General features: G+C 36.4%; 1 protein-coding gene across 2 annotated transcripts in view; it reads right to left on the bottom strand.

The window, feature by feature from the left end:
- Positions 1-24177, bottom strand: part of LOC102582714 (N-alpha-acetyltransferase 25, NatB auxiliary subunit) — a 66624-nt gene that overhangs the window by 19022 nt on the left and 23425 nt on the right. For both annotated transcript variants that reach the window (XM_006344546.2, XM_006344545.2), the window contains exons 10-11: positions 12556-12686; positions 10850-10926 (exon numbers count right to left, since the gene is read on the bottom strand). In XM_006344546.2, the coding sequence (XP_006344608.1) occupies positions 10850-10926; positions 12556-12686 (208 nt within the window). The remainder of the gene's footprint in view (positions 1-10849; positions 10927-12555; positions 12687-24177) is intronic.

Below are 24177 nucleotides of genomic sequence, written 5' to 3' on the forward strand. Positions count from 1 at the left end.
TAACTTGTCCACGTAAGCACATATATATATATTTAAAATACATTATTAAATAATGCAGGGGGTAATAGGTCCTGCCAAAGTTTCATAGAAGTCTATCACACGCTTTCGCAACTCTCCATTCCAATTACATGACACTCTTTCCGTTTTAGAGAGTCCCAAGATGTTCAATACCATTCCATTTCCACACAACTTCGAGTACTTTCAACAATGTAATTCATTAAACTATCCAATCTGCAAACTTGGATATAATGTTTTCTCTAGGGGTGTCTAATGAGTGGCTTAGGCTGAATTTGAAAATGTCAAAATGGATTGAGTTAATAAATGGGCGGATCAATAACCCGCTTAAATGTTATTTGGGATGAAGGAGGTTGGACTAAAATGAGCTTTAAAAGGGGTTACTATATGCCGATGCAGTCAGAAACAACAAATGGACCACAAGAGAAATGAATGCGGCTAAAACCCACAGACAAGGAAATTATTTGGTAATCTCTGACGAGGCAGGCAGAACCCAGTATGAGTTACTGGCTAGGTGTGTGGTTGGCAGTCTACCAGAGAAAATCCCAAATGTCATCTTGTCGGAGATTCACCAATGGTCAACGAGTACTTGGAAGCATCTTCATGGTGTCAACATCTATGAGATGGGTCGGAATCAGTTTCTCTTTGAACTACCCACAAAGAGGATGCCGACCATATCGTGAAAGGAACCTGGTTCTGGAAGAATCACAAATTCCAACTCAACTGGTGGTCGTCGACGTCAAATGCGATAACAGAAAATCTGAAGCAAGTGTGGATCAGGTTGGTAGGATTACCATTACAGTTCTGGTCCCAAAAGATTCTCCAAGAAATAGGCGATCTTTGCGGTGGATGGATTCAGACAGAGGAGGAAACTGAGCTTCGGAATCATCTTAAATGGGCAAGACTGAAGGTAAAAGGAGATGAGATATCAGTACCGAAGGTGGTGGAGCTGAAACATGACGGAAAGATTTTCAGGATCCAAGTTTGGATCGAAGCTCCGAAGAGAGTTTTAAATGAAGGTCCAAGAGAAAACCTAATATTTGTACAACGGTTTATAGAGAAACCCTAGAACAAAAGAAGAGGGGGAGATTTGGTCTACACAGAGGTGACAGCGCACGTGGGAACCTCTGAGTCCCAAGGAAATTTGAATTACACAGCTGTCCAAACTTGTGAATCCACACATAAAGAAGTAGTGGGGACAGGAGCACATGGGGATTCACATGATCTCAACTTAAATGAAGGCAAGGTCAAAAGAAAGGTTTTGAAAATTTTGGGCCAGGACCCGATGGCCCAATGGGTAAATAGGTTTGAAAAGGCTTTTGTAATTAAAAGCCTAGGAGACCCTTCTGAAGCAAATCAGATTATCATCGATACTTTTCCTCAACAAAACAGTGGAGAAAAGCAGGTCCTTTCTTCAATCAACCTCGACACAAGCGAAAAAGGTGGTGAGGAGGAACTTCAATTTGAGGGCCCAATTGACGGAAGATGTCATGTCAATAATACATATTGACGACAGAGGAGATTTAATCAAACAGGTAGATAGAGGAAGGAAAGAAATTGGGGCACTAATTATAGAAGAAGCTATCCCACTGAATTCAACAGATTTAACTGACAGCATGGATCCAGATAATCACTCAGCTGTCTCCTTTTGGGTTAGACAGAATGTTCTCAAATTGGCTGAAGAATTTGGGGTACATTTTAACGGCTCTGAGGAGTTAGCTGAGGAATTGTTCATGAAGATAGATAGGAAGAGGCAAAACCCCATCGAAGTAGTGAAGGCTCTGATTTCGTTGACTCCCAAAAGTAATGGATCAAAGGAACTGAAGAGGTTGGAATCTGGAAACAATTTTTTCAGCCATTGTCCAATTTAATGAAGGTTAACATCATATCTTGGAACGTGAGGGGTCTCAATGATGCCAGGAAGAGACTCCTGATTAAAAGTTTGTTACACAATTGGAAAGCTGATGTTTCTGCTTTCAGGAGACGAAATTTCAAGGGGATATAAGGGAAATCATTAAAGATTTATGGTCGAACAGATGGATGAAGTATGTGCAACTAGAAGCTAATGGCACAAGAGGGGGCATAATTCTAATGTGGAATAGCAGACTGTGGGATGGGGAAATATGCGAGACAGGTACATACTGTATAACTTGTAAATTTGTGGGTAAAACTCAGGACCTCAGTTGGCATATGACAGGAGTTTACGCTCCAAATAGTACATTAGAAAGGGAGGAGGTCTGGTGGGAACTAGGGGCTGTAAGAGGACTTTTCACAGGTCCTTGGGTGATGGTGGGAGATTTTAACACCGTTAGATTTCCTTCAGAAAAGAAGAATTGTTCAAGATATAATAAAGCCGTGATGGATTTTTCAAAGTTCATCGAGGATATGGAGCTAGTGGACTTACAATTAGCAGGGAACAAGTATACTTGGAAGAAAGGGGAAGGCCATGATGTTGCAGCCAGACTAGACAGATTTTTGATTTCTGAAGCATGGGAAAACTCTTTTAGGAACATCAAGCAATCAGTCCTACATAGAGTAACATCGGATCAGTCCCCTAATTCTTGAATGTGGAAATTGGGAGAGATCAAATTCTTTCTTCAAATTCGAGAACTGGTGGCTACAGACAGAAAATTTCAAGGAGAAAGTAAAGTTATTGTGGGAATCTCACCATTGCAGAGGCAGACCAGATTTTATATTTTAGCTGACAAACTAAAATATTTGAAAGGTAAGCTAAAAGAGTGGAGTAGGACTAGCCAAGGCAACCTGGGACTACAAAAACAGAGTATCCTAAGTCAGTTGACAGAGCTTGAGGTAATACAAGACCAGAGACAGTTATCTGATCATGAGATTGTTAGAATAGAATAGGTATATGTTGGTGTTTTTTTAAAAGTGGGGCAGCACAAAAAGATTAAAAATGTCTCTCAATGGATTGAAATGACTTTCAATAGCTTTCAATAATTTTATTAAGCATTGAGGGGCATTAAATAGCCAACATAAAACATATAATCTGCATAATTTAAAATTTAAACAACCTAAAATATCTCAACAACATAAACAAACTAACTAAAATTCAAAATTCAAATTTATTCAAACTAAATAACTTATTTTGCTAAAAGTTACTGCAGTAACTAAAAGCAAACTTCAACACTGCTCCTTTGCTTTAGTTACTGCATTTGAAAAAAATGTTCCTCCTCAATTTTTGCGGATTTTTTCATTGTTTTTGAACTTGCAAAATTTCTTCTTTTTTCTTTTTCTTCTTTTGATTTTGTTCTTCAAAAACACATGTGATGACATTGTCTTGTGTAGAAGTTTTTTTTAAAGTGCTTTAATTTGAACTTTTGTATGATTTGTGGAGAGAGGTTGTAAGGGTTTTTCTTCTATCTCAACCTCACATAACACATAGGTTTCAAAATATGATTTTATTCTCAAAGACCAAATTTGATAGTTTTCATCTGTGAAAATTTGTGGGGCATTCAAAGAGAGACAGTTGCTTGCCATTATTTTGGTTAAAAAATGATTTAGAAAAGCCTGTGCATTGAAAAAAGCACGGGTTGAAAAGGTAGCCTTGATGGGTTAAAATGGGTAGCCCTGATGGGTTAAAAAGGTAGCCCTTACGAGTTAAAAATGTATGGTAGTTTTTGGAAAATTTCACAGATCCCTTAAGATCAATGAAGCTCTGATACCACTGTTGGTGTTTTTTTAAAAGTGGGGCAGCACAAAAAGATTAAAAATGTCTCTCAATGGATTGAAATGACTTTCAATAGCTTTCAATAATTTTATTAAGCATTGAGGGCCATTAAATAGCCAACATGAAACATATAATCTGCATAATTTAAAATTTAAACAACCTAAAAATATCTCAACATAAACAAACTAACTAAAATTCAAAATTCAAATTTATTCAAACTAAATAACTTATTTTGCTAAAAGTTACTGCAGTAACTAAAAGCAAACTTCAACAGTATACACAATCCTACATATTATAGGAATAGTTTATAGTCTCCTATTTGGTAAGGAATTGTATTATAATGTCTATAAATAGGGTTCTCTATGTAATAATTAAAACAACAATTCAATAATATTCTTCTCCAAAATTTCTCACATGGTATCAGAGCAATTGTGGAAAAAAAACAAATCACAATGTGCAATTTTTCCGGTAACCTAGTGGCTGTCCGGTAATTAATTTTTTCCATCACTGTTTTTCAAAAATTAACACCACCACTAGGTGCGGAACTTCCCTGCGAGAAAACCCCAGTCATACCCGCCGGAAACAAGTGCTACACGCGCCGTCGGAAGAATTTCTCCGGCGAGTTTTTAAATCCACGCGCCGGCGCGTGAGCCCTGTTCCAGCCAGTTTTTCGACAATCTATCTGGGTCGCCTCTTCATTCTGAGGCTGCCCATATAATTTTTTCCTGATTCCGACCAATATTTGGCGATCAGATCTACTTTTCCAGCAACAACCTATTTCTTTTCCAGATTCCAAAGAAAAAAAATTCCAGTTTTTTGGCTACTCATTACAGTTTTTTTTTTTTATTATTATTATTATTATTATTTTTTGGCTACATATTCTAATTTCACAACATGTCTTTCGGGATTGATACTTTTGGCTCCAAGAATATCGGAATTGGAAGTTCAAGCCCTATGATCACTTCAGAACCGTTAATAGGAAGCTCAAACTATTTAGCTTGGGCTTCCTTAGTTGAGTTGTGGTGCAAGGGTCAAGGTGTCCAAGATCACTTAACGAACATTGTTTGTGTGGAAGATGCAAAAGCCAAAGCACAATGGGAGAAGGTTGATGCACAATTATGTAGTCTCCTATGGCGATCTATTGATTCCAAGTTGATGCCCTTGTTCCGTCCATTCCAAACATGTTATTCAGTTTGGCAAAACGCCCGTGCTTTATACACTAATGACATATCCCGATTCTATGATGTGATATCTCGTATGACCAACTTAAAGAAACAAGATTCAGATATGTCCACCTACTTAGGACAAGTACAGGCAGTCATGGAGGAATTTGAAACATTGATGCCAGTTACCACGAACGTGCAAAAACAACAAGAGCACAGACAGACATTGTTTCTAGTTCTTACACTTGCTGGACTTCCTACTGACCATGATTCAGTGCGTGATCAGATTTTAGCTAGTCCTACAATTCCTACAGTTGATGAATTATGCTCTCGTCTACTTCGTCTTGCCGCGCCTCCCAGCAACAAAGTAGTTTCATCACCGACCATTGACTCATCTGCTCTCGCATCTCAAACCATAGAAAAACGAGCATATCCATCTATGGAGAATCGACGAGGAGGGGGTCGTTTTGGAAAACCTCGATCCAAATGTAGTTATTGTCATAAGTATGGACACACTCGTGACATATGTCATAATTTGCACGGTTCACCACCCAGTTATGATCCTATAGTTATAAAGGAATATAATGAGTTCCTTCGTAATCATGCAAGTAAGTAGACATCTCCACAAGAAGCATTTGTTGCTCCGCCTGATAGACCATCCCATACTGCTCATATTGCTCAATCAGAATATGATGAGTTTCTTCAATATCGAGCAAGTAAGCAAACGTCTCCACAAGTAGCTTCGGTTGTTCAACATGATGTTGTTGCGGGTAATTCTTTTGCTTGTGTTTCACAGTCTAATACTCATGGATCATGGGTTATGGACTCGGGCGCTTCTGATCATATTTCTGGTAACAAATCACTTCTGTCAGATATTGTTTATTCACAATATCTTCCTGCTATTACTTTGGCCAATGGGATACAAACAAAACCAAAAGGGGTTGGAAAAGCCACACCTCTGTCTTCTGTCTTCTGTCACTCGATTCTTTATCTCCCTGGTTCTCCTTTTAAACTGGCATCTGATAGTCGTTTGACACGTGCCCTACATTGTAGCATAACCTTTTTGATGATTTTTTTTTCTCATGCAAGACCGCAGTACGAGACAGACGATTGGCATAGGACATGAATCACAAGACCCTTACTATCTTACCTCTTCAAATTCCTTCACAACATGCTCCGTTACAGATCCTCTGGACATCATTCACAAACGTTTGGGACATCCGAGTCTATCCAAACTGCAACAGATGGTGCCTAGTTTATCCAAATTAGATTGCGAGTCGTGTCAACTTGGGAAACACACTAGTGCCACATTTTCACGTGGTACTGAGGGTCGTTCAGAGTCTATTTTTTCATTAGTTCATTCTGATATTTGGGGTCCTATTAGAGTCAGTTCCACTGTAGGATTTCGTTATTTTGTTAGTTTCATTGATGATTATTCAAAATGTACTTGGGTTTTCTTAATGAAAGATCGTTCTGAGTTATTTTCTATATTCAAAAGTTTCTTTGCTGAAATACAAAATCAGTTTGGTGTTTCTATTCGTACTTTTCGTAGTGATAATGCCTTAGAATACTTATCCTCCCAATTTCAGGAGTTTATGACTCACCAAGGCATTATTCACCAGACTACTTGTCCATACACCCCTCAACAAAACGGTGTAGCCTCAGTTTCAGGAATTTATGACTCACCAATGAATTATTCACCAAACATCTTGTCCATACACTCCTCAACAAAATGGTGTAGCAGAAAGAAAGAATAGGCATCTCATTGAAACTGCCCGCACTCTCCTCGTTGAATCTCATGTTCCGCTGCGTTTTTGGGTGATGCAGTCCTTTCATCTTGTTATTTAATTAATAGAATGCCCTCATCTTCTATTCAGAATCAGGTTCCACATTTCATATTGTATCCTCAGTCACATCTCTATTCTATCCCTCCTCGTGTATTTGGGAGCACATGCTTTGTTCATAACTTAGCCCCAGGAAAAGATAAATTAGCCCCTCGTGCTCTTCAATGTATCTTTCTTGGTTACTCTCGAGTTCAAAAAGGGTATCGGTTGTTATTCACATGATCTTCATCGATACCTTATGTCCGCTGATGTTACATTCTTTGAGTCTCAGCCTTACTATACGTCTTCTGATCATCCTGATGTATCTATGGTCTTACCCATAACTTAGGTTTTACCTATACCAACTTTTGAGGAATCTACGGTTACTTCTACATCTCCAGTTGTAGTGCCACCACTACTAACTTATCATTATTATCTTGATGTCTCTGAGGTCTTACCCATACCTCAGGTCTTGCCTGTACCGACTTTTGAGGGACCTACGATTACTTCTCCATCTCCAATTGGAGTGCCACCACTCCTAACTTATCATCGGCGTCCACGTCCAGCAATAGTCTCAAATGATTCATGTCATGCGCCGGACCCTGCTCCCACTGCGGCCTTGCCTTCTGCTAGCCAATCGATTCCACTTCAAAAAGGTATACGATCTACTCGAAATACTAATCCCCATTATATTTTCTTGAGTTATCATCGTTTATCTTCACCCCATTGTGCCTTTGTATCATCTTTGTCCTCTATTTCCATCCCTAAGACTACAGGAGAAGGACTTTCTCATTCTAGATGGAGGCAGGTTATGATTGATGAGATGACTGCTTTACATTCGAGTGGTACTTAGGAGCTTGTCTCCCTTCCTACAGGTAAGTCTATTGTTGGTTGTCGTTGGGTTTATGCGGTCAAAATTGGTCCAGATGGTCAAGTCGATTGGCATAAGGTTCGCCTTGTTGCCAAAGGGTATACTCAGATATTTGGGCTAGATTATTGTGACACTTTCGCTCCTGTGGCCAAAATAGCATCAGTCCGTCTTTTTCTATCTATGGCTGTCGTTCGTCATTGGCCTCTTCATCAGTTGGACATTAAAAATGTTTTTCTGTATGGTGATCTTGAGGAAGAAGTCTATATGGAGTAACCACCTGGTTTTGTTGCTCAGGGGGAGTCTAGAAGCCTCATATGTCGATTGCATCAAGCACTCTATGGTCTAAAACAGTCTCCTCGAGCTTGGTTTGGAAAGTTCAGTATAGTAATTCTGGAGTTTGGCATGACTCGTAGTGGAGCTGATCACTCTGTGTTCTATCGGCATTCAGCACCAAATCTGTGTATTTATTTGGTTGTTTACATTGATGATATTGTTATCACCGGCAATGATCAAGTTGGTATCACCAATTTAAAGCAGTATCTCTTTCAGCATTTCCAAACTAAAGACCTCGGCAGACTGAAGTATTTTCTAGGTATTGAGGTTGCTCAGTCTAGATCAGGTATTGTTATTTCTCAACGCAAGTATGCTTTAGACATTCTTGAGGAGACAGGAATGATGGGATGTAAACCTATTGACACTTCTATGTTAAACTCCTTCGACAGGGGGAGCAACTCAGTAATCCTGAGAGGTATAGACGATTGGTTGGAAAGTTGAATTATCTCAAGGTGACTAGACCGGACATCTCTTTTCCTGTGAGTGTCGTAAGTCAGTTTATGACTTCTCCTTGTGATAGTCATTGGGATGCAGTTGTTCGTATTCTGTGATATATAAAGTCAGCTCCTGGTAAAGGACTACTCTTCGAGGATCAAGGCAATGAGCATATCACCGGATATACAGACGTTGATTGGGCAGGATCACCCTTTGATAGATGTTCTACATCCGGATATTGTGTTTTAGTAGGAGGTAATTTGGTTTCATGGAAAAGTAAGAAACAAAGTGTGGTTGCTCGATCTAGTGCAGAAGCAGAATATCGAGCAATGGTTGTAGCAACTTGTGAGCTAGTTTGGATCAACAGTTGCTTGGAGAACTAAAGTTTGGAGAAACCGGTCATATGGAACTTGTGTGTGATAATCAAGCAACCCTTCATATCACATCAAATCTAGTGTTTCATGAGAGGACTAAGCACATTGAGATTGATTGTCACTTTGTCAGAGAAAGGATACTCTCAGGAGATATTGTTACCAAATTTGTGAAGTCAAATGATCAACTTGCAGATATCTTCACCAAGTCCCTCACCGGTCCTCGTATTAATTACATTTGTAACAAGCTAGGTACATATAATTTGTATGCACCAACTTGAGGGGGAGTGTTAGAATAGAATAGGTATACACAATCCTACATAGAATAGGAATAGTTTATAGTCTCCTATTTGGTAAGGAATTGTATTATAGTGTCTATAAATAGGGTTCTCTATGTAATAATTAAAACAACAATTCAACAATATTCTTCTCCAATATTTCTCACAAGATCTATCTAAGAACAACTCTCACTGTGGAGTTTGAGGAAAATGCAAAAAAGGAAGAGGTCGCATGGAGACAAAGGTCCAGAGCTATATGGTTGAAAGAAGGTGACAAAAACACAATTTTTTCACAGAACTGCAAACTGTCACAAAAGATATAATAATATAGACAAACTTCTGGTGGATGGTGAGTGTACAGGGGACTCATTAGTGATCAGGGAGGAGATTGTCAAATTTTATCAGAAGTTGTATACAGAATCAGAGATATGGAGACCTCAATTTAACCATAGATCAGGTGTTGTTACCAGTGAAGAAGATAACTTAATGCTAGAATGTCAATTTAGTGAGGCTGAGATCAAAGAATGTGTGATGGCATGTGCGAGGGACAAGGCACCTGGGCCGGATGGATTCACCATGGCATTCTTCACCAATTGCTGGGAAATAGTAAGCAAAGAAGTAGTGGCAGCAGTTCAGAACTTTCATAATCAGAACATTTTTGAAAGAAGCTTCAATGCCACCTTCATAGCCTTGATCCCAAAAAAATTGGGGGCCAAAGAACTAAAAGACTTTAGACCTATTAGCTTAATAGGTAGCATATATAAGATCATCTCAAAAGTGTTGACTGAGAGGCTGAAAAAAGTTGTTTCAAAACTGGTAGATACACATCAGATGGCATTTATTAAGGGCAGGCAGATCATGGATGCTATTGTGATTGCCAACGAATGTGTAGATGTGAGGCAAATTAGCAAGGTCCCAGGCATTCTTTGTAAGCTGGATATAGAGAAAGCCTATGACCACTTAAATTGGGGTTTCCTATGGAAGACTTTGGAAAACATGGGTTTTGGGGAAAGATGGACGGATCAAATTTTGCACCACTATAGTGAACAAGTAACTGAAGTGACTTTCTTGTTTAATATTGGTTAATCTATTGATTTCCAAGATGATCCATATATTCATACCAGATTTTGAGCACTTATTGGCGACTGTGCATGGTGAATAAGTCTATATGGAGCAACCACCAAATTTTGTTGCTCAAGGGAAGTTTAGTAGCCTTGTATGTTGATTGTGTAAGTCACTCTATGGTCCGAAACAGTCTTTTGAAGTTTGGTTTGGGAAGTTCACACTGTAATTTAGGAATTAATTACTTTGTACTTTATTGACATTTTGCATCAAATCAGTATTGTATGAGAAGACTAAGCACATTGAGATTGACTATCACTTCTGTGAAGTTAAGTGATCAACTTGCAGATATCTCACCAAGCACCTCATCTTTCCTCATATTAATTACATTTGTAACAAGCTAGGTACATATGGCTTGTATGCACCTGCTTGAGGGGGAGTTTTAGAAAAGGAATAGGAATAATATATAGTTTCCTAATTGGTCAAAGATTGTATTTTAGATAAATAGGGTCTCTATGTAATAATGTAGATACACAATTCAATAATATTCTTCCCCAATATTTTTCACAACCGTCTTGGAGAGGCAACAAGTGCATGTTGTGCAAGACATGACCCTCAAAATTAGAATGAAAAACAAGAACAGGATCCATCAGTCAAGTCTACCATATTATGGACATTTTGTGTAAGCCATCCATCAGTTAACATGGTCTTGCTCTTTTGCACATTCATGAAAGGTATAAATCTGATCAATGGGTTAGTGAATTAGGAATGTGCTAATTAGAAGCCATATAAGAATTTAAACCTTCTAACCTTCTTACTGTCAAACCAAATTCCAAGATCATAACTGATTCCACCAGATACCCGATGTGCCTAGTACACCAAAAGAGCTACAGCCAGGGTAAGAAGATTAATCAGTTAAACAGTTACACACAGAAAAAATAACAAGACTTCTCCTTGTTATGTCAATAGAAAGTAAGATATTGACTCGACAATTGGAAATTATGAAAAAACATATCACCTTATAGTAAAACGATAAACAAAGCTAAAAGCAACCACTAAACAGACTCAAAGACAGTAAAGGCAATCTCCCAAATATGCTTATTTTGAAAGCACTTCTGCCAAAAAGGACTAACAGAGAAACTCATGCGGAGAACTGTAGTTTGTTTTGGGACAATCCAATTGAAAAGTGCTTTGGTCAGTACTAGAGATACGGTTTTGTTTAGCCCATCTTTTCAAAAGTGATTTTGAGTGACAAATTAAGAAAAAAAAACATCTACATATTCACTTTACAGTTCGTATAATTTAAATAGATAACTTATATTAAATATTTATTATAAAAACTTAAGTAAGCTTTTGATTTTACTTAATTAAAATGTAAAAACAAAATTGCAAATACATTAAAAAAAAAAAAAAAATCAATACAAACTATACTTTAATCAAAGTAACTTGCGCGGTTTTGCAAAACCAGCCCTTGTAAGAACTTTCCTCGACTTAACACCTCTATTTGGCAAAAAAAGCATGCATAGACACATAGTAAATCAACCATTAGCCATGCTTGTGTGGCATAGATTTAGATATATGACAAAAGTGTGCCAATTACACTTGTAAGGAGCATGGATGTAATGACAAGAAAAAAATTAGAAGACAAGATACTATTTAAACTTTTATATGATATTGAGATCATTATTGAATAGAATTTCCATGTGCTTAGCTCATCAAAAAGAATCAAAGCCTGCACACTAGAAACATGTTTAAGACATAATCGAGTAAAAGTTTTCTCTCGCTAACAGCTTAATCTTTTAGATGAAATAGTCACACACTTCAACATGTTCTGAGCTACCAACCAAGAAAACATGTCAGATAACAAGATTTGGTCTTTAATTACTAGAAATCCATTTAAAGGAACATCTTGTAAAATAGAAACTATTAGACATAACATGGTACAGTTTGAAGCTGAAGCTTTCAAGTCACATATTTTTTTTGATGAAGTAATAGATTTCATTAAAGGCATCAAGAAGATGCAAATAGTACACAAAAGAGTGCGATCAAAAGTGGGTGTGTTGGCTCCATTACAGTGAGTCCTATACTAAAGATAAGGAGCTAACAAAATCAAAAAAGTTGTCAGGGGAGTTTATAGGGGCCAAATAACACCAGCCATTCAACAAATTAAGGCACTTAGAGCCCGTTTGGATTGGCTTAAGAAAAGTAGCTTTTAAGTCAAAAATAAAAAGTCAAACTTAAATGACTTTTAGGTCAAAAAATAAGTAGGGGAGGCCTACTTTTGATTTTTAACTTATTTCAAGTCATTTTAAACTTATTTTTAGTTTTTTTAACCTTGTCAAACACTTCCTAACTTATTTTAAGTCATTTTTGAATTTTTTTAAGTTATTTTTATATTTGTCAAACACTTGCAGAAGTCAAAAAGGGTCCCTGATGGCTTTCGAGTCACACATATTTGTGATTGTAATAATACATAATGAATAGAGCACTATAATACCATATGGAAAAATACAAACCTGTACCAACAAGTTACATGCCATAGACAGAAGATCTTCACCATACATACTCTCTTGAGCATCCAATTCTTTTGATAGAGGGAGATTTTCACAGTACATTTGTGTCATTTTAACAGCTCTTGTCTCCAGCTCTGGAAAAGAAAATGGCAATACTTTAGGAGAACAATCATGCTTGAACAAAGCAATATGCAACTTATGCACCAAACATAGGCTTTGCAATAGATGTCATCCTCCTTAAAAAGGACAAAAGTTCATGAAATGATTAAATGACCTGAGATGTTAAAGCTTCTTGCATTATTAGCGACACATAATGATTGGCCACAAAACAATAGATATTCAAGATAAATAGGTCTCACTCAACAAGTTACAAAAAATAATGTTTGCAACTCTATAGAGTTTTCTATAACGTGGTCATTAATTTCATTAAGGAAAAAAGTAACCAGATTCCCTACTAAAATGTCATTAAAGTAACTCGTGAAGTACATGTATACAATCTACACTATAGGCTAGCACAATTTTGAACTTCTTTTTTTTCTGAAATTGGAAATAGTATTTTATATATATATATAATGATCAAAACAATACCTGGGTTGTACTTGATTGAAACCATATATACAAAAGAGCTCCCAAATTCTAGTGTCTATGACTAAATTGAATCTAAAACATCAAAAATAGAAACAGTTTCATTTGAGTACATCTGATTACACAAAGCATAGGATCAAGAGACAATTCAGCTTGATCTTCTCCATACTATTCTCCACATTTTCAAAACATTTAGAGTTTCTCTCCCTACAGATTGTCCACCAGATGCAAGCAGGAACAATTCTCGTCTGCTTCTGTCTTTTTGTCTTTTGCTTGCAAACCTGCTTCCTTCCCAGCTTTTGAGTGCCTCTGAAACCTTAATGGCATATCTTTTTTTTTGAAAGTGGTAACTTTTTCTATATATGTTAGAATCCGAATCTTACAAGAGTTGTAGCAGCCCCATATTTACAAAGTACTACCTACATCTATGATTTTATGATCCTATGTCTATAATGAGTCTAAAACATCAATGATAGAGACAGGATCATTTAAAAGTAACTGATTACACCAAAAACACAGTAGCAAGATGCAATTAAGCTTAATCTGTTGCATATTGTTCTCTATGCTCTCAAAACACCTAGAATTCCTCTCCTTCCATATTGTCCACCAAAATGCTTGCTGGGACTATCCTCCACCTGCCTCTATTCTTGGCCAACAACCCAGCTTGTTCCCAGCTTGTTTCCTCTGTAATTTTCCCAGGCATGCTCCATGCTATTCCTCTGAGGTTCAAAAACAATCTCCATAGTTGTCCTGTGATTCTACAATGTAGGAATAGATGATTCACAATTTCTGCCTGCTCCCCACACAAGAAGCACATGGGGCTTAAAATTATCCCTCTTTTCATTAGGTTCTCTTGGGTAAGCACTGCCTCCTTTGCCAAAAGCCACACAAAGCATGCCACTTTATATGGTATTTTGGTTTTCCAAATGTTCTTCCATGGCCAACTGTTTGGTTGTTGGTTGTGGTAACCTTAATGGCATATCTTGCCTTCAAGGTTTACAAATATGCTCCAAAATTGCCATGTTATCTGAAAAAGAAATGTAGAAATAGATGATTAATTGTCTCAATCTTTTCCCCACAAAAGAAACAACTGGAGCATAAAGTGATCCCTGTGTAAGGACTGCTTCCTCAGCCAAAAGCCACACAAAACAAGCTACTTTGTGTGGTATTTTACTTTTCCAAATGAGCTTCCAAGGCCAATAGTTGAGTTGTTGATTGGAATGGTTCATCATTATGTAAGTTCCACTAACCTTGAAGGAACAGTTGTTACTGCTCAGCCGCCATCAAGGATCTTCTTCTATCTAAAGCCCACAGAATTGTTCAATTGTGCTAAAAAAAGTTGAGCCACTCGTAGTATTTCACAGTCATTTAACTGCCTTCCAATTTCCAAACATAAGGCTCCAACCTTGAGTTATCCACAATTCTACAATAGCCTTTGGTTGATGTATAGCAAGGTTGTATATATTTGGAAAGAGCATTTCTAGTTTGCAAGCTTGCCAATCATCCTTCCAGAAAAGAGTTTTTCCCCATTTAATACTTCGATCTTGGTATTGGTTTTGAATTCACTCCACAAGTTTCTGATGGATATCCACAAGCTCACCCCATAGGGTGTAGTAACCTCTTTAGAAATGTCTTCCTCCTCATATTTTGCTTACTGATTTTGATAGCATCCATGTCAGCCTACTTGTATTGAAGTTGACGGGCTTCAATGAAAAATCGAGAATATGTTTATCACGAAAGAAGCGTCCAAATTCAAGCCCAAAAGAAAGAAGATTGGGCCACACGAAGCTCAATAAAAGATCCCAATAAGTTGAATGCTTAAAGTCAAAATTTCCTATTTTAAAAGTTTCCTAGTTTAGAGTTTTCCTAGTTTAAAGTTTTCTTGTTTTCCTAGTTTAAAATTTCCTAGTTTAAAAGTTTCCTAGTTTAAAGTTTCCATAAAAGTAGGATTTAAATCCTATTCTATTTGGGATAGATTTTCCCTATATATACGGGTTGATTTTTATTATTTTAGAGAGACATGATTAATATTATTTGAGAGGTTTCTCTTCTTTACACCTTTGTGTGTGGTGACTATTTTATAAGAACGATTCTTTAAGAGATAAGATTAATTCTTAATTTGATATCTTTGGTTTCTATTCGTAAATTAAAGAAGGTGATTAGTCTTATACTAATTGTTGTCTCTAATTTCTTCCTAATAGGGGTCTAGATCACTTTTTGATCTAAGTTCTTGAATTGACTCTATTAGTATCATAATTAGTCTTAATCCGCTAATTTTGAATACTAAGATCAATTAGGGTTCTTACCCCCAAGGCCTAGCTCAAGTGGCAAAAGGTGGAGGATTTGTGGCTTAGGTCACAGGTTCAAGCACCACACCATGCAAAGCGAAGCCCGGTATTTAAGTGGAGAAGGGTAGAGGGGCGGGCCCATTATCCACCGAGTTTAGAAGGCTGTGATTGGTCCAAAGGGTGGTCACAAATGGATTTCTCGGTTATCAAAAAAAAAAAGATCAATTAGGGTTCTTAGCACTTTATCTTGAAATTGGGGATTTTATTCTTGAATTTCACATATCTTTCAATTTCTATCTTTAATCTTTATAATTTCGCTTCCGCATTATTTTCTTGTTTATTCTGGTAACCCAATTCTTATCAAGTGGTATCAGAGCGGTTCTATTAAGGTTTCGTTCTTGATAATCTTGGGAGTTTCAAAACAAAAAGAAAAAAAAAAGGAAAAAAAAATTGTCTATGTTGTAGTTGCTCAAGTTAAGCTACATAGCAAAAAAAAAAGTAAAAAAAAAAAGGTATTGCTTGAGAATTAAGGTATTTTTAAGAAACTCCGGATTTGTTTTGATTCTTGATTTTCTACCTCAAAGAGGAAAATCAATAAGAGGAAAAATTTGAAAAAAAAATTGTAATCCAAAGTGGTCTTTTTTCTTGTCTCATCAATCCCAATTTATCTGGGTATTGATAAATTCCTTTCTTTCTTTATCTTACTTCTAAAAGGTTGTGACTAATAAGGTTTATATATAAATCATGAAGGATCCATCCAAAGGTAGTAATTTGAGTGGAAAAAGGCAAGAGAGAGTGAGTCAATAGAGAGAGAAAAAAAGTCAAATTGAGAGATATTTGTTTCTTGGATATTTTTTTGAGATGTTTAAAACAGGTAAGGAAATTGAAGCTGGAACTCAAAACGACATTAACTGTGTTGATGTGTTGATCAAACAATTGAAGGAGAAGAATGTCACTATAGCTAATTTAAGGAGAGAAACTATTTTCCATACAAGGTGTGGGATAAATGGTAATATTTGCTCTTTGATTATTGATAGTGAAAGTGGTACAAATGTGGCAAGTTCATACGTTGTGGAGAAGTTGAAACTTACATGCATTAAACACACTACTCCTTATAAGTGGCAATCGTTGAATGATTTTGGTGAGCTTAAGGTGACTAAGCAATGCATGATTTCTTTCTCTATTGGGAGATATTCCGATAATGTTCTTTGTGATGTCATTCCAATGCAAGATTGTCACATCATGCTTGGGCGGCCATGGCAATTTAATAGGAATGCAATTCATGATAGGAGAAAGAATAGAGTTTCTCTTGAGCTAAATGAAAGAAAATATACACTTGCACCTTTAACTCCAGCCCAAGTTTATGAAGATCAGAATCGCGTGAAAGATGCAATGAAGAAATTTGAGAGAGAAAAGAGTGAGAGGAGAAAGGGAGTGCATGTTGACATCCCAAGAGAGCAAAGAAGAGAAGTTGTGTTGTGTGAAGAGAATGGGATGTCAACTGAGAAAAAAGTGAGAATGAGAGAATAGAAAACAGAGATGACCATGAGAGCAAAAAAGAAAAGGATGATAGTGAGGTCGAGAGAGAAAAACAAGAGAGTTTGAGTGAGATTATCTCTTATTCTAGCATTCCTACTTCTTCTTCTAGTTGTTTTGACCCTCTTGTAGATACTCATGGGAGAGTATACATTGAAAAGTCAAAGTCATTGGATGAACTTAATTCTAAAGTGGTTGATACTACAAGTCCAATTGAGAAAGTGTATGTTAATGAGAACGATAAAGGTAAAGATAATTATTTTGGATTTGTCCAAGATAAGGCGCATAACAAAAAGTTCAACAAGGCAATTGTGGATCTAACACCAATGAGAAAGGAAAAACGAGGTGATGTTATTCCTTTGCTACATAAGACCAAGTATGATATGTATAATTGGTTCATTCACATTCTTGGTATTCCTAAAACACCTAAAGTTTTCTTGGAGGTAATGAACTACACTCTTAATTCTTATGTTGGTGACTTTCTTGATTTTGAGGATGATGATATTTGCTATATAGTAAGTCATTAACTTCAATCGCCAAGTTCAATAAGAGTAATTTGAGCTCTTTCAAAATTGAGCGTGACATAGTTGATTGTGGATTTCCACTAGTTGAAAAGAGGCATGATGTTTGTGCGAGGAAGATTGTGAATGAGTTAGTTGATTCTACTATTGTTCTAGTGTTGAATCGAGTTTTGTGTGATAATTTGTTGGCATATGATATTTTCTATGGGATGAGACGTGATTCTTCAAGTCCTGATGAGTGTGAGCTTAATAAGGTGTTTTCTACTAATGAGGAGGGGGTACATGACTATGAGCACTTCAATGCTTAATGTGAATAGCTCGTACGTAGAAGAATTGGCGAGTGGTATGATTGAGGATGCTTGGATATATCATAAAAGTGTCCAATTTGATGCATGTTCTAGGGATCTTGTATCATACATGTCATGCCCATTGGAGTACTTTATTGATAGGACTAAATTGAGGTTTCATGTATCATTCACAATGGTATCTAGACAAAGAGTTCGTTGTGTTTATATAAGTAGGAGAATTTTCTATTGGGATGATGACATTCACATGCTTTATAAGGGTGTATTTATACATGCCAGGATTAATTGGGTTAAGTGGACACATGGTCACTATCTTGTTTTGTTCCTACCATTGTTGCTTTGGAGTAATGGATGTTGTTTGCTAATGCACGTCTTCTTGATTTTGAGAGATTTAAATTCAAGGACGAATTGTTTTCAAGAAGAGGGGAATGATAGCATCCACGGCAGCCTACTTGTATTGAAGTTGACGGGCTTCAATGAAAAATCAAGAATATGTTTATCACGAAAGAAGTGTCTAAATTCAAGCCCAAAAGAAAGAAGATTGGGCCACACGAAGCCCAATAAAAGAGCCCAAAAAGTTGAATGCTTAAAGTCAAAATTTCCTATTTTAAAAGTTTCCTAGTTTAGAGTTTTCCTAGTTTAAAAAGTTTCCTAGTTTAGAGTTTTCCTGTTTTCCTAGTTTAAAGTTTCCTAGTTTAAAAGTTTCCTAGTTTAAAGTTTCCATAAAAGTAGGATTTAAATCCTATTCTATTTGGAATAGGTTCTCCCTATATATATGGGGGTTGATTTTATTATTTTGAGACAAACATGAGAGACATGATTAATATTATTTGAGAGGTTTCTCTTCTTTACACCTTTGTGTGTGGTGACTATTTTATAAGAACGATTCTTTAAGAGATAAGATTAATTCTTAATTTGATATCTTTGGTTTCTATTCGTAAATTAAAGAAGGTGATTAGTCTTATACTAATTGTTGTCTCTAATATCCTCATAATAGGGGTCTAGATCACTTTTTGATCTAAGTTCTTGAATTGACTCTATTAGTATCATAATTAGTCTTAATCCGCTAATTTTGAATACTAAGATCAATTAGGGTTCTTAGCACTTTATCTTGAAATTGGGAATTTTATTCTTGAATTTCACATATCTTTCAATTTATGTCTTTAATCTTTATAATTTCACTTCCGCATTATTTTCTTGTTTATTCTGGTAACCCGATTCTAATCAGATTTCCCCCCACAATAACTGGTTGTCATTAGTGAGCTTCCATAACCATTTCATTTTGTGTGCCCTACTCAACTTCAAGTTTTTAATTCCTAATCCCTCATATCTCTTTTCAACTGTCAGTGCCTTCCATTTAACCAAATGGTATCCTTTCCATTCTCTATCCCCTTGCCAGTTGCCACAAAAAGTTCCTACTTGTGATAAAAATAAGAGAAAAATAATATTGAAATTGTATCTACTTCATTACAATGAGCCCTATTTATAGACACTACTCCCTCCGTCCATTTTATGTGGCACTTTTCGGATTTCGAGATTCAAACAAGTCTATCTTTGACCATAAATTGTTCATAGATCTTTTAAACATTTTGAATTATCAATTATTGTGATTTATAGTACTTTTTACGTAGTTTACAAATATATAAATTTCATTTCAAAAAAATTGAAGATTTCATGCGCAAATTCCCGATCAAACTTAAATTGTTTGACTCTTGAAAAACGAAAAGTGTCAAATAAATTGGGACAGAGGGAGTATATTATAATCTTTATCAGAGTAGGATTCTATATACTATTCATGTTCTTGTTCTAATTCTAACACTCCCGCTTAAGCTGGTGCATATAAGTCTACAAGTTTGTTATAGATGTAACTAATACGAGGACCAATGAGGAACTTGGTGAAGATATCTGCAAGTTGATCACTCGACTTCACAAATTTTGTAACAATATCTCCCGAGGGTATCTTTTCTCTGACGAAGTGACAATCAATTACAATGTGCTTAGTCCTTTCATGAAATATTGAATTTGATGTGATATGAAGGGTTGCTTGGTTATCACGGACAAGTTCCATCTAATCGATTTCTCCAAATTTTAGTTCTCTCAACAACAATTTAATCCAAACTCGCTCACAAGTTGCTACAGCCATTGCTCGATTTTTAGCTTCTACACTAGATCGAGCAACTCCACTATGTTCTTACTCTTCTAGGACACCAAATTGCCTCATACTAAGACACAATATCTGAATGTAGAACATATATTGGAGGGTGATCTTGCCTACTCAACGTCTGCATATCCAATGATAAGTTCATGGCCTCGATCCTCGAAGAGTAGTCCATTACCTGCATCCCAATGACTATCATTGGAGGTGGTCATAAAGTGACTTACAACACTCATACGAAAAGAAATGACAGGTCTAGTCACCGTAAGATAATTGAAATTTTCAACTAGTCGTCTATACCTTCTAGGATCAATGAATGGCTCCCCCTATCCTGGAAAGAGTTTAGCATTCAAATCCATAGGAGTGTCAATGGGCCTACATCCCACCATTTTGTCTCCTCAAGAATGTCGAAGGCATACTTGCATTGCGAAATAACATACTTGATCTGGACTAGCAACCTCAATACTAGAAATACTTCAATTTGCCATGTTCTTTAATTTGAAAAAGCTGAAAGAGATGTTGCTTCAGATTAGTAATACTATCCTGATCATTGTCGGTGATAACGATATCGTCAACATAAACCACCAGATAAATACACAGAATTGTTGTAGAATGTCAACAAAACTCAGAGTAGTCAACTCTAATACGAGTCCTAAACTCCTAAATTACTATGTTGAACTTTTCAAACCAAGCTCGAGAAGACTGTTTCAAACTATAGAATGACATGCGCAATGACATACAAGGCTACTAGACTCCCATGAGCAACTAAACTAGGTGGTTGCTTCACATAGACTTCTTCCTTAAGATTACCATGTTGAAGCATTCTTAATGTCAAACTGATGAGGAGGCCAATGGCGTATGGCAAGCCATAGATAGAAAAAGGCAAACAAATGTTACTTTAGCCATGGAAGAGAAAGTATCACTATAATCCAGCCAAAATGAGAATACCCTTTGGCAAAAGTGCATTTGGAATATAAAGAAAACACTACTGAAAAACTCAAATCAACTGAAAGTTCTTGAAATCTAGTATAAAATATATGAATCATCTCAAAATCAAGAGACTAGTTGATATTGAAAGAGAAAGTTGCACGCACTAGCCCATGGAGCTGAAGCAATTGTTGGAACCCTAGATCTAGCCGTGCATGAGGGATCGTGAGGGATCTACGAATGGCAATGCTAGTTATTCTTTGGTCGTCAGAGATGGTTGGACCTTGTAGTAGTGTTGGATTTTGCACAACACCAACGAAAACAGAGATAGGTGTGAGTAGTCATCGAAATGTGCACAATGATTGTAGAGTTCACTGGAATGATGTACCGCGATAGTTCAAACAAGTAGCCTGAAAAAGGCTAGCACACCCGGCATGTGGTGTAGATCTCACCGGAGAAGGCAACTTCCAACGGTGCGAGGGGAACGTGGAAGGTTTTCTGCGGTTGGAATTCAGTGGGTTATGGTCACGAGAGGTCAGGGACATGTGGTGGTGTTGGTTTTCACATAACACTAACGAATACGGGGTTGGCGCATAACAGCCCTAGAAAATCACCGAGATTTGACGCACAATGAGCGTTTTGACCTAATTTTCTTTTATCAAATGTTTCTCACCAATGCTCTGATTCAATGCGAGAAACATGAGAGAAAAATATTATTGAATTGTGTATCTACATTATTACACTAAACCTTATTTATAGACACTACATTACAATCCTTATCCAAGTAGGATTCTATATACTATTTCTATTCCTATTCTAATTCTAACACTACTTATGATATCCAACCTATTGATGATCCTAATTAGAATAGGAAACAAAGAAACCATGTATGTTGGAAGAGCATCAAGAACTAAATTTGTGAGAGTCAATCTACCAAGTACCACCCAATGATAGATATTCAGTTTTCCGTTTTGGAAGATTCTTCTCAAACTTCTCAATCATATTATTCCAAATATCTGCAGATTTGGACTTAGCTCCAAAAGGCATTCCTAGGTAAATAGTTGGTAGGGAAACAACTGCACCACCTAAGATTGCAACCAAAAGCTCCATATTTGTGACATCATTGATGAGGTACAAAAACTTTCTCCCGTTTATGTGTAAAACAAATATCCCTTCAAGCAATACCAGAATCATCCTCTGCAATCTAATTTGTTCTTCTTCAGCATCACAAACTTCTTCACTATCATTTACATATTGTAGATGAGTCACCTCCAAACTTTCCCTATCAGTTCTAGCAACATCAAAACCTTTTAACCATTCATTCAAGTTTGTAATTTTAATCATGTTGTTAAGTACCTCCATAGCTAACAAAAACAGAAAGGGTTACAAAGGGCCTCCTTGATGCCCCTTGGTTGATAAATCTGATTGTGTTCAGATTTAATCAAATTCAGACCTGATTCTGATCTCTTTTTTATATGATTCTGATATGATCAGATCTCTAATCCTAATTAGGCAGATTCTTATCTGATTTAGTATCCCGAAGTATAGAAATTTTATTTGTTTCCTTAATTGTATATTTCATAGTTAGGCTTCCGTTTTGTGTATGAATACCTCTGTAATTGGCCGCATAGATACACTTGAGAATTAAATGAAATCTCTCTACTCAAAGTCTACACCCTTTGTACTCTGAAAAATCCTGCAGGTGAATCATTAATTGAGGACTGAAAAGCTCACTGATGAGATACACCACTTGATCCAATGAATCCATTTCTGGCCAAATCCCATCTTCTCCAATAGACACAATAGATATCTCAGTTTACAAGGTCATGCTTTCTTGGTGTGTAGCTTGCAAAGTATACCAGGTTTCTTCTGCTTCAGTCTTGAGTCCGCTGCTTCATTTGCAATGAGGACAGAATCCATGATTTTCCTTCCTTTAATAAAGGTCATCTGCTGAGAATCTACCAGCTTTGCCATTACTCCTTTCAACCTCTCTGTCAGCACTTGGGAAAAAAATTTGTACATGCTACTTGTCAAATTAATGGGACTGAACTCCCTTAGTTCCTTGTCACCCTTCTTCCTGGTGATAAGGACTATGAAATTAGCATTGAGACTTCTTTCAAAATCTTTTTGTTTATAGAAGTTATGGAAGGCATTCATGATGTCCTGTTTTAGTATCTCCCAGCATTTAATGAAGAAATCTGGTCCAGGTGCTTTATCAACTGAACACGTTTTTAAACATCTCAAAATTTCTCTTCAAATTTACATTGTAGGGACTCCTTTTCCACCTCTGATAATACTGGACAATCTGTAAAATGGCAAGTCTCCATAAGTACACTTCTTGAGTATTACTTTGGGTAATAATCAACTATCTCTCCTTCAATTCTGGTAGGTTCCTTAGTTCACCCTATATTAGCAGCTGGTCAATAATGTTGTATCTCTTATGTGCATTTGCCATTTTGTGGAAAAATCTCAAGGGTCTGTCATGGGTCATGCCCAGAAAGATCGCTGAAGCCATTCAGAGTTGGGAAGAAGCTGTAATGCAGTCTAAGAGCAGAGAGAAATGGAGAATTGCCCCTGCTAGCATTTGGTGGGCAATATGGAAGGAGAGGAATTTCAGATGTTTTAATAGTATAGAAACCAGTATGCAAAAAGTCAAGCTTAATTGCTTGTTGCTACTGTGTTTTTGGTGTAATCAATTATACTTCAATGACACTATCTCCCGAATTGATGTACTAGACTCAATTTAGGATCAGATAGCTGGATTTGATGATCTTATTGTAAATATGGTTCAGTACTTCCTATGTACATTTGTAGTTACTAGTTTTGATGCACGTGCGTTGCACGTGAATATCAAACCATGTATCACTCTATTTTTAAAAATAATGTGAATATTTTTAAATAAAATATTAGTCACTCTTAAAATCTCGTAGTTAAACCTCTTAAATATACTTGCTCCTCCCTTTCCCATAGTGCGTTACTTTGTTATTATTGTATCATTGGTGTTCTTACTTTTAATATAATATAATATAATATAAATTTGATAAAAAATATAGAAGATATACTAAATTGGATGTTTTTAGTTGGGGTATTAGATTAATTTAACATTCATGTTAGGGAGTGTTCTAATTTCACTGAAATTTGAGATTGTCAAAGACTGTAAATCAAACTTGAGGTTTTAAGAAGAGAAAAATAGAAAACACAAAAGAGGTGTAGTTTAAAAATGTGGGGAAACCCCTCCATTTATAGTTAAAAATGTATAGTATTAATATGTGCATATTGTTTCTTATCATAAAAATATAGAAATATAC

The sequence above is a fragment of the Solanum tuberosum genome, unplaced genomic scaffold (assembly GCF_000226075.1).
Source record: "Solanum tuberosum cultivar DM 1-3 516 R44 unplaced genomic scaffold, SolTub_3.0 scf00057, whole genome shotgun sequence".
Lineage (NCBI taxonomy): Eukaryota > Viridiplantae > Streptophyta > Magnoliopsida > Solanales > Solanaceae > Solanum > Solanum tuberosum.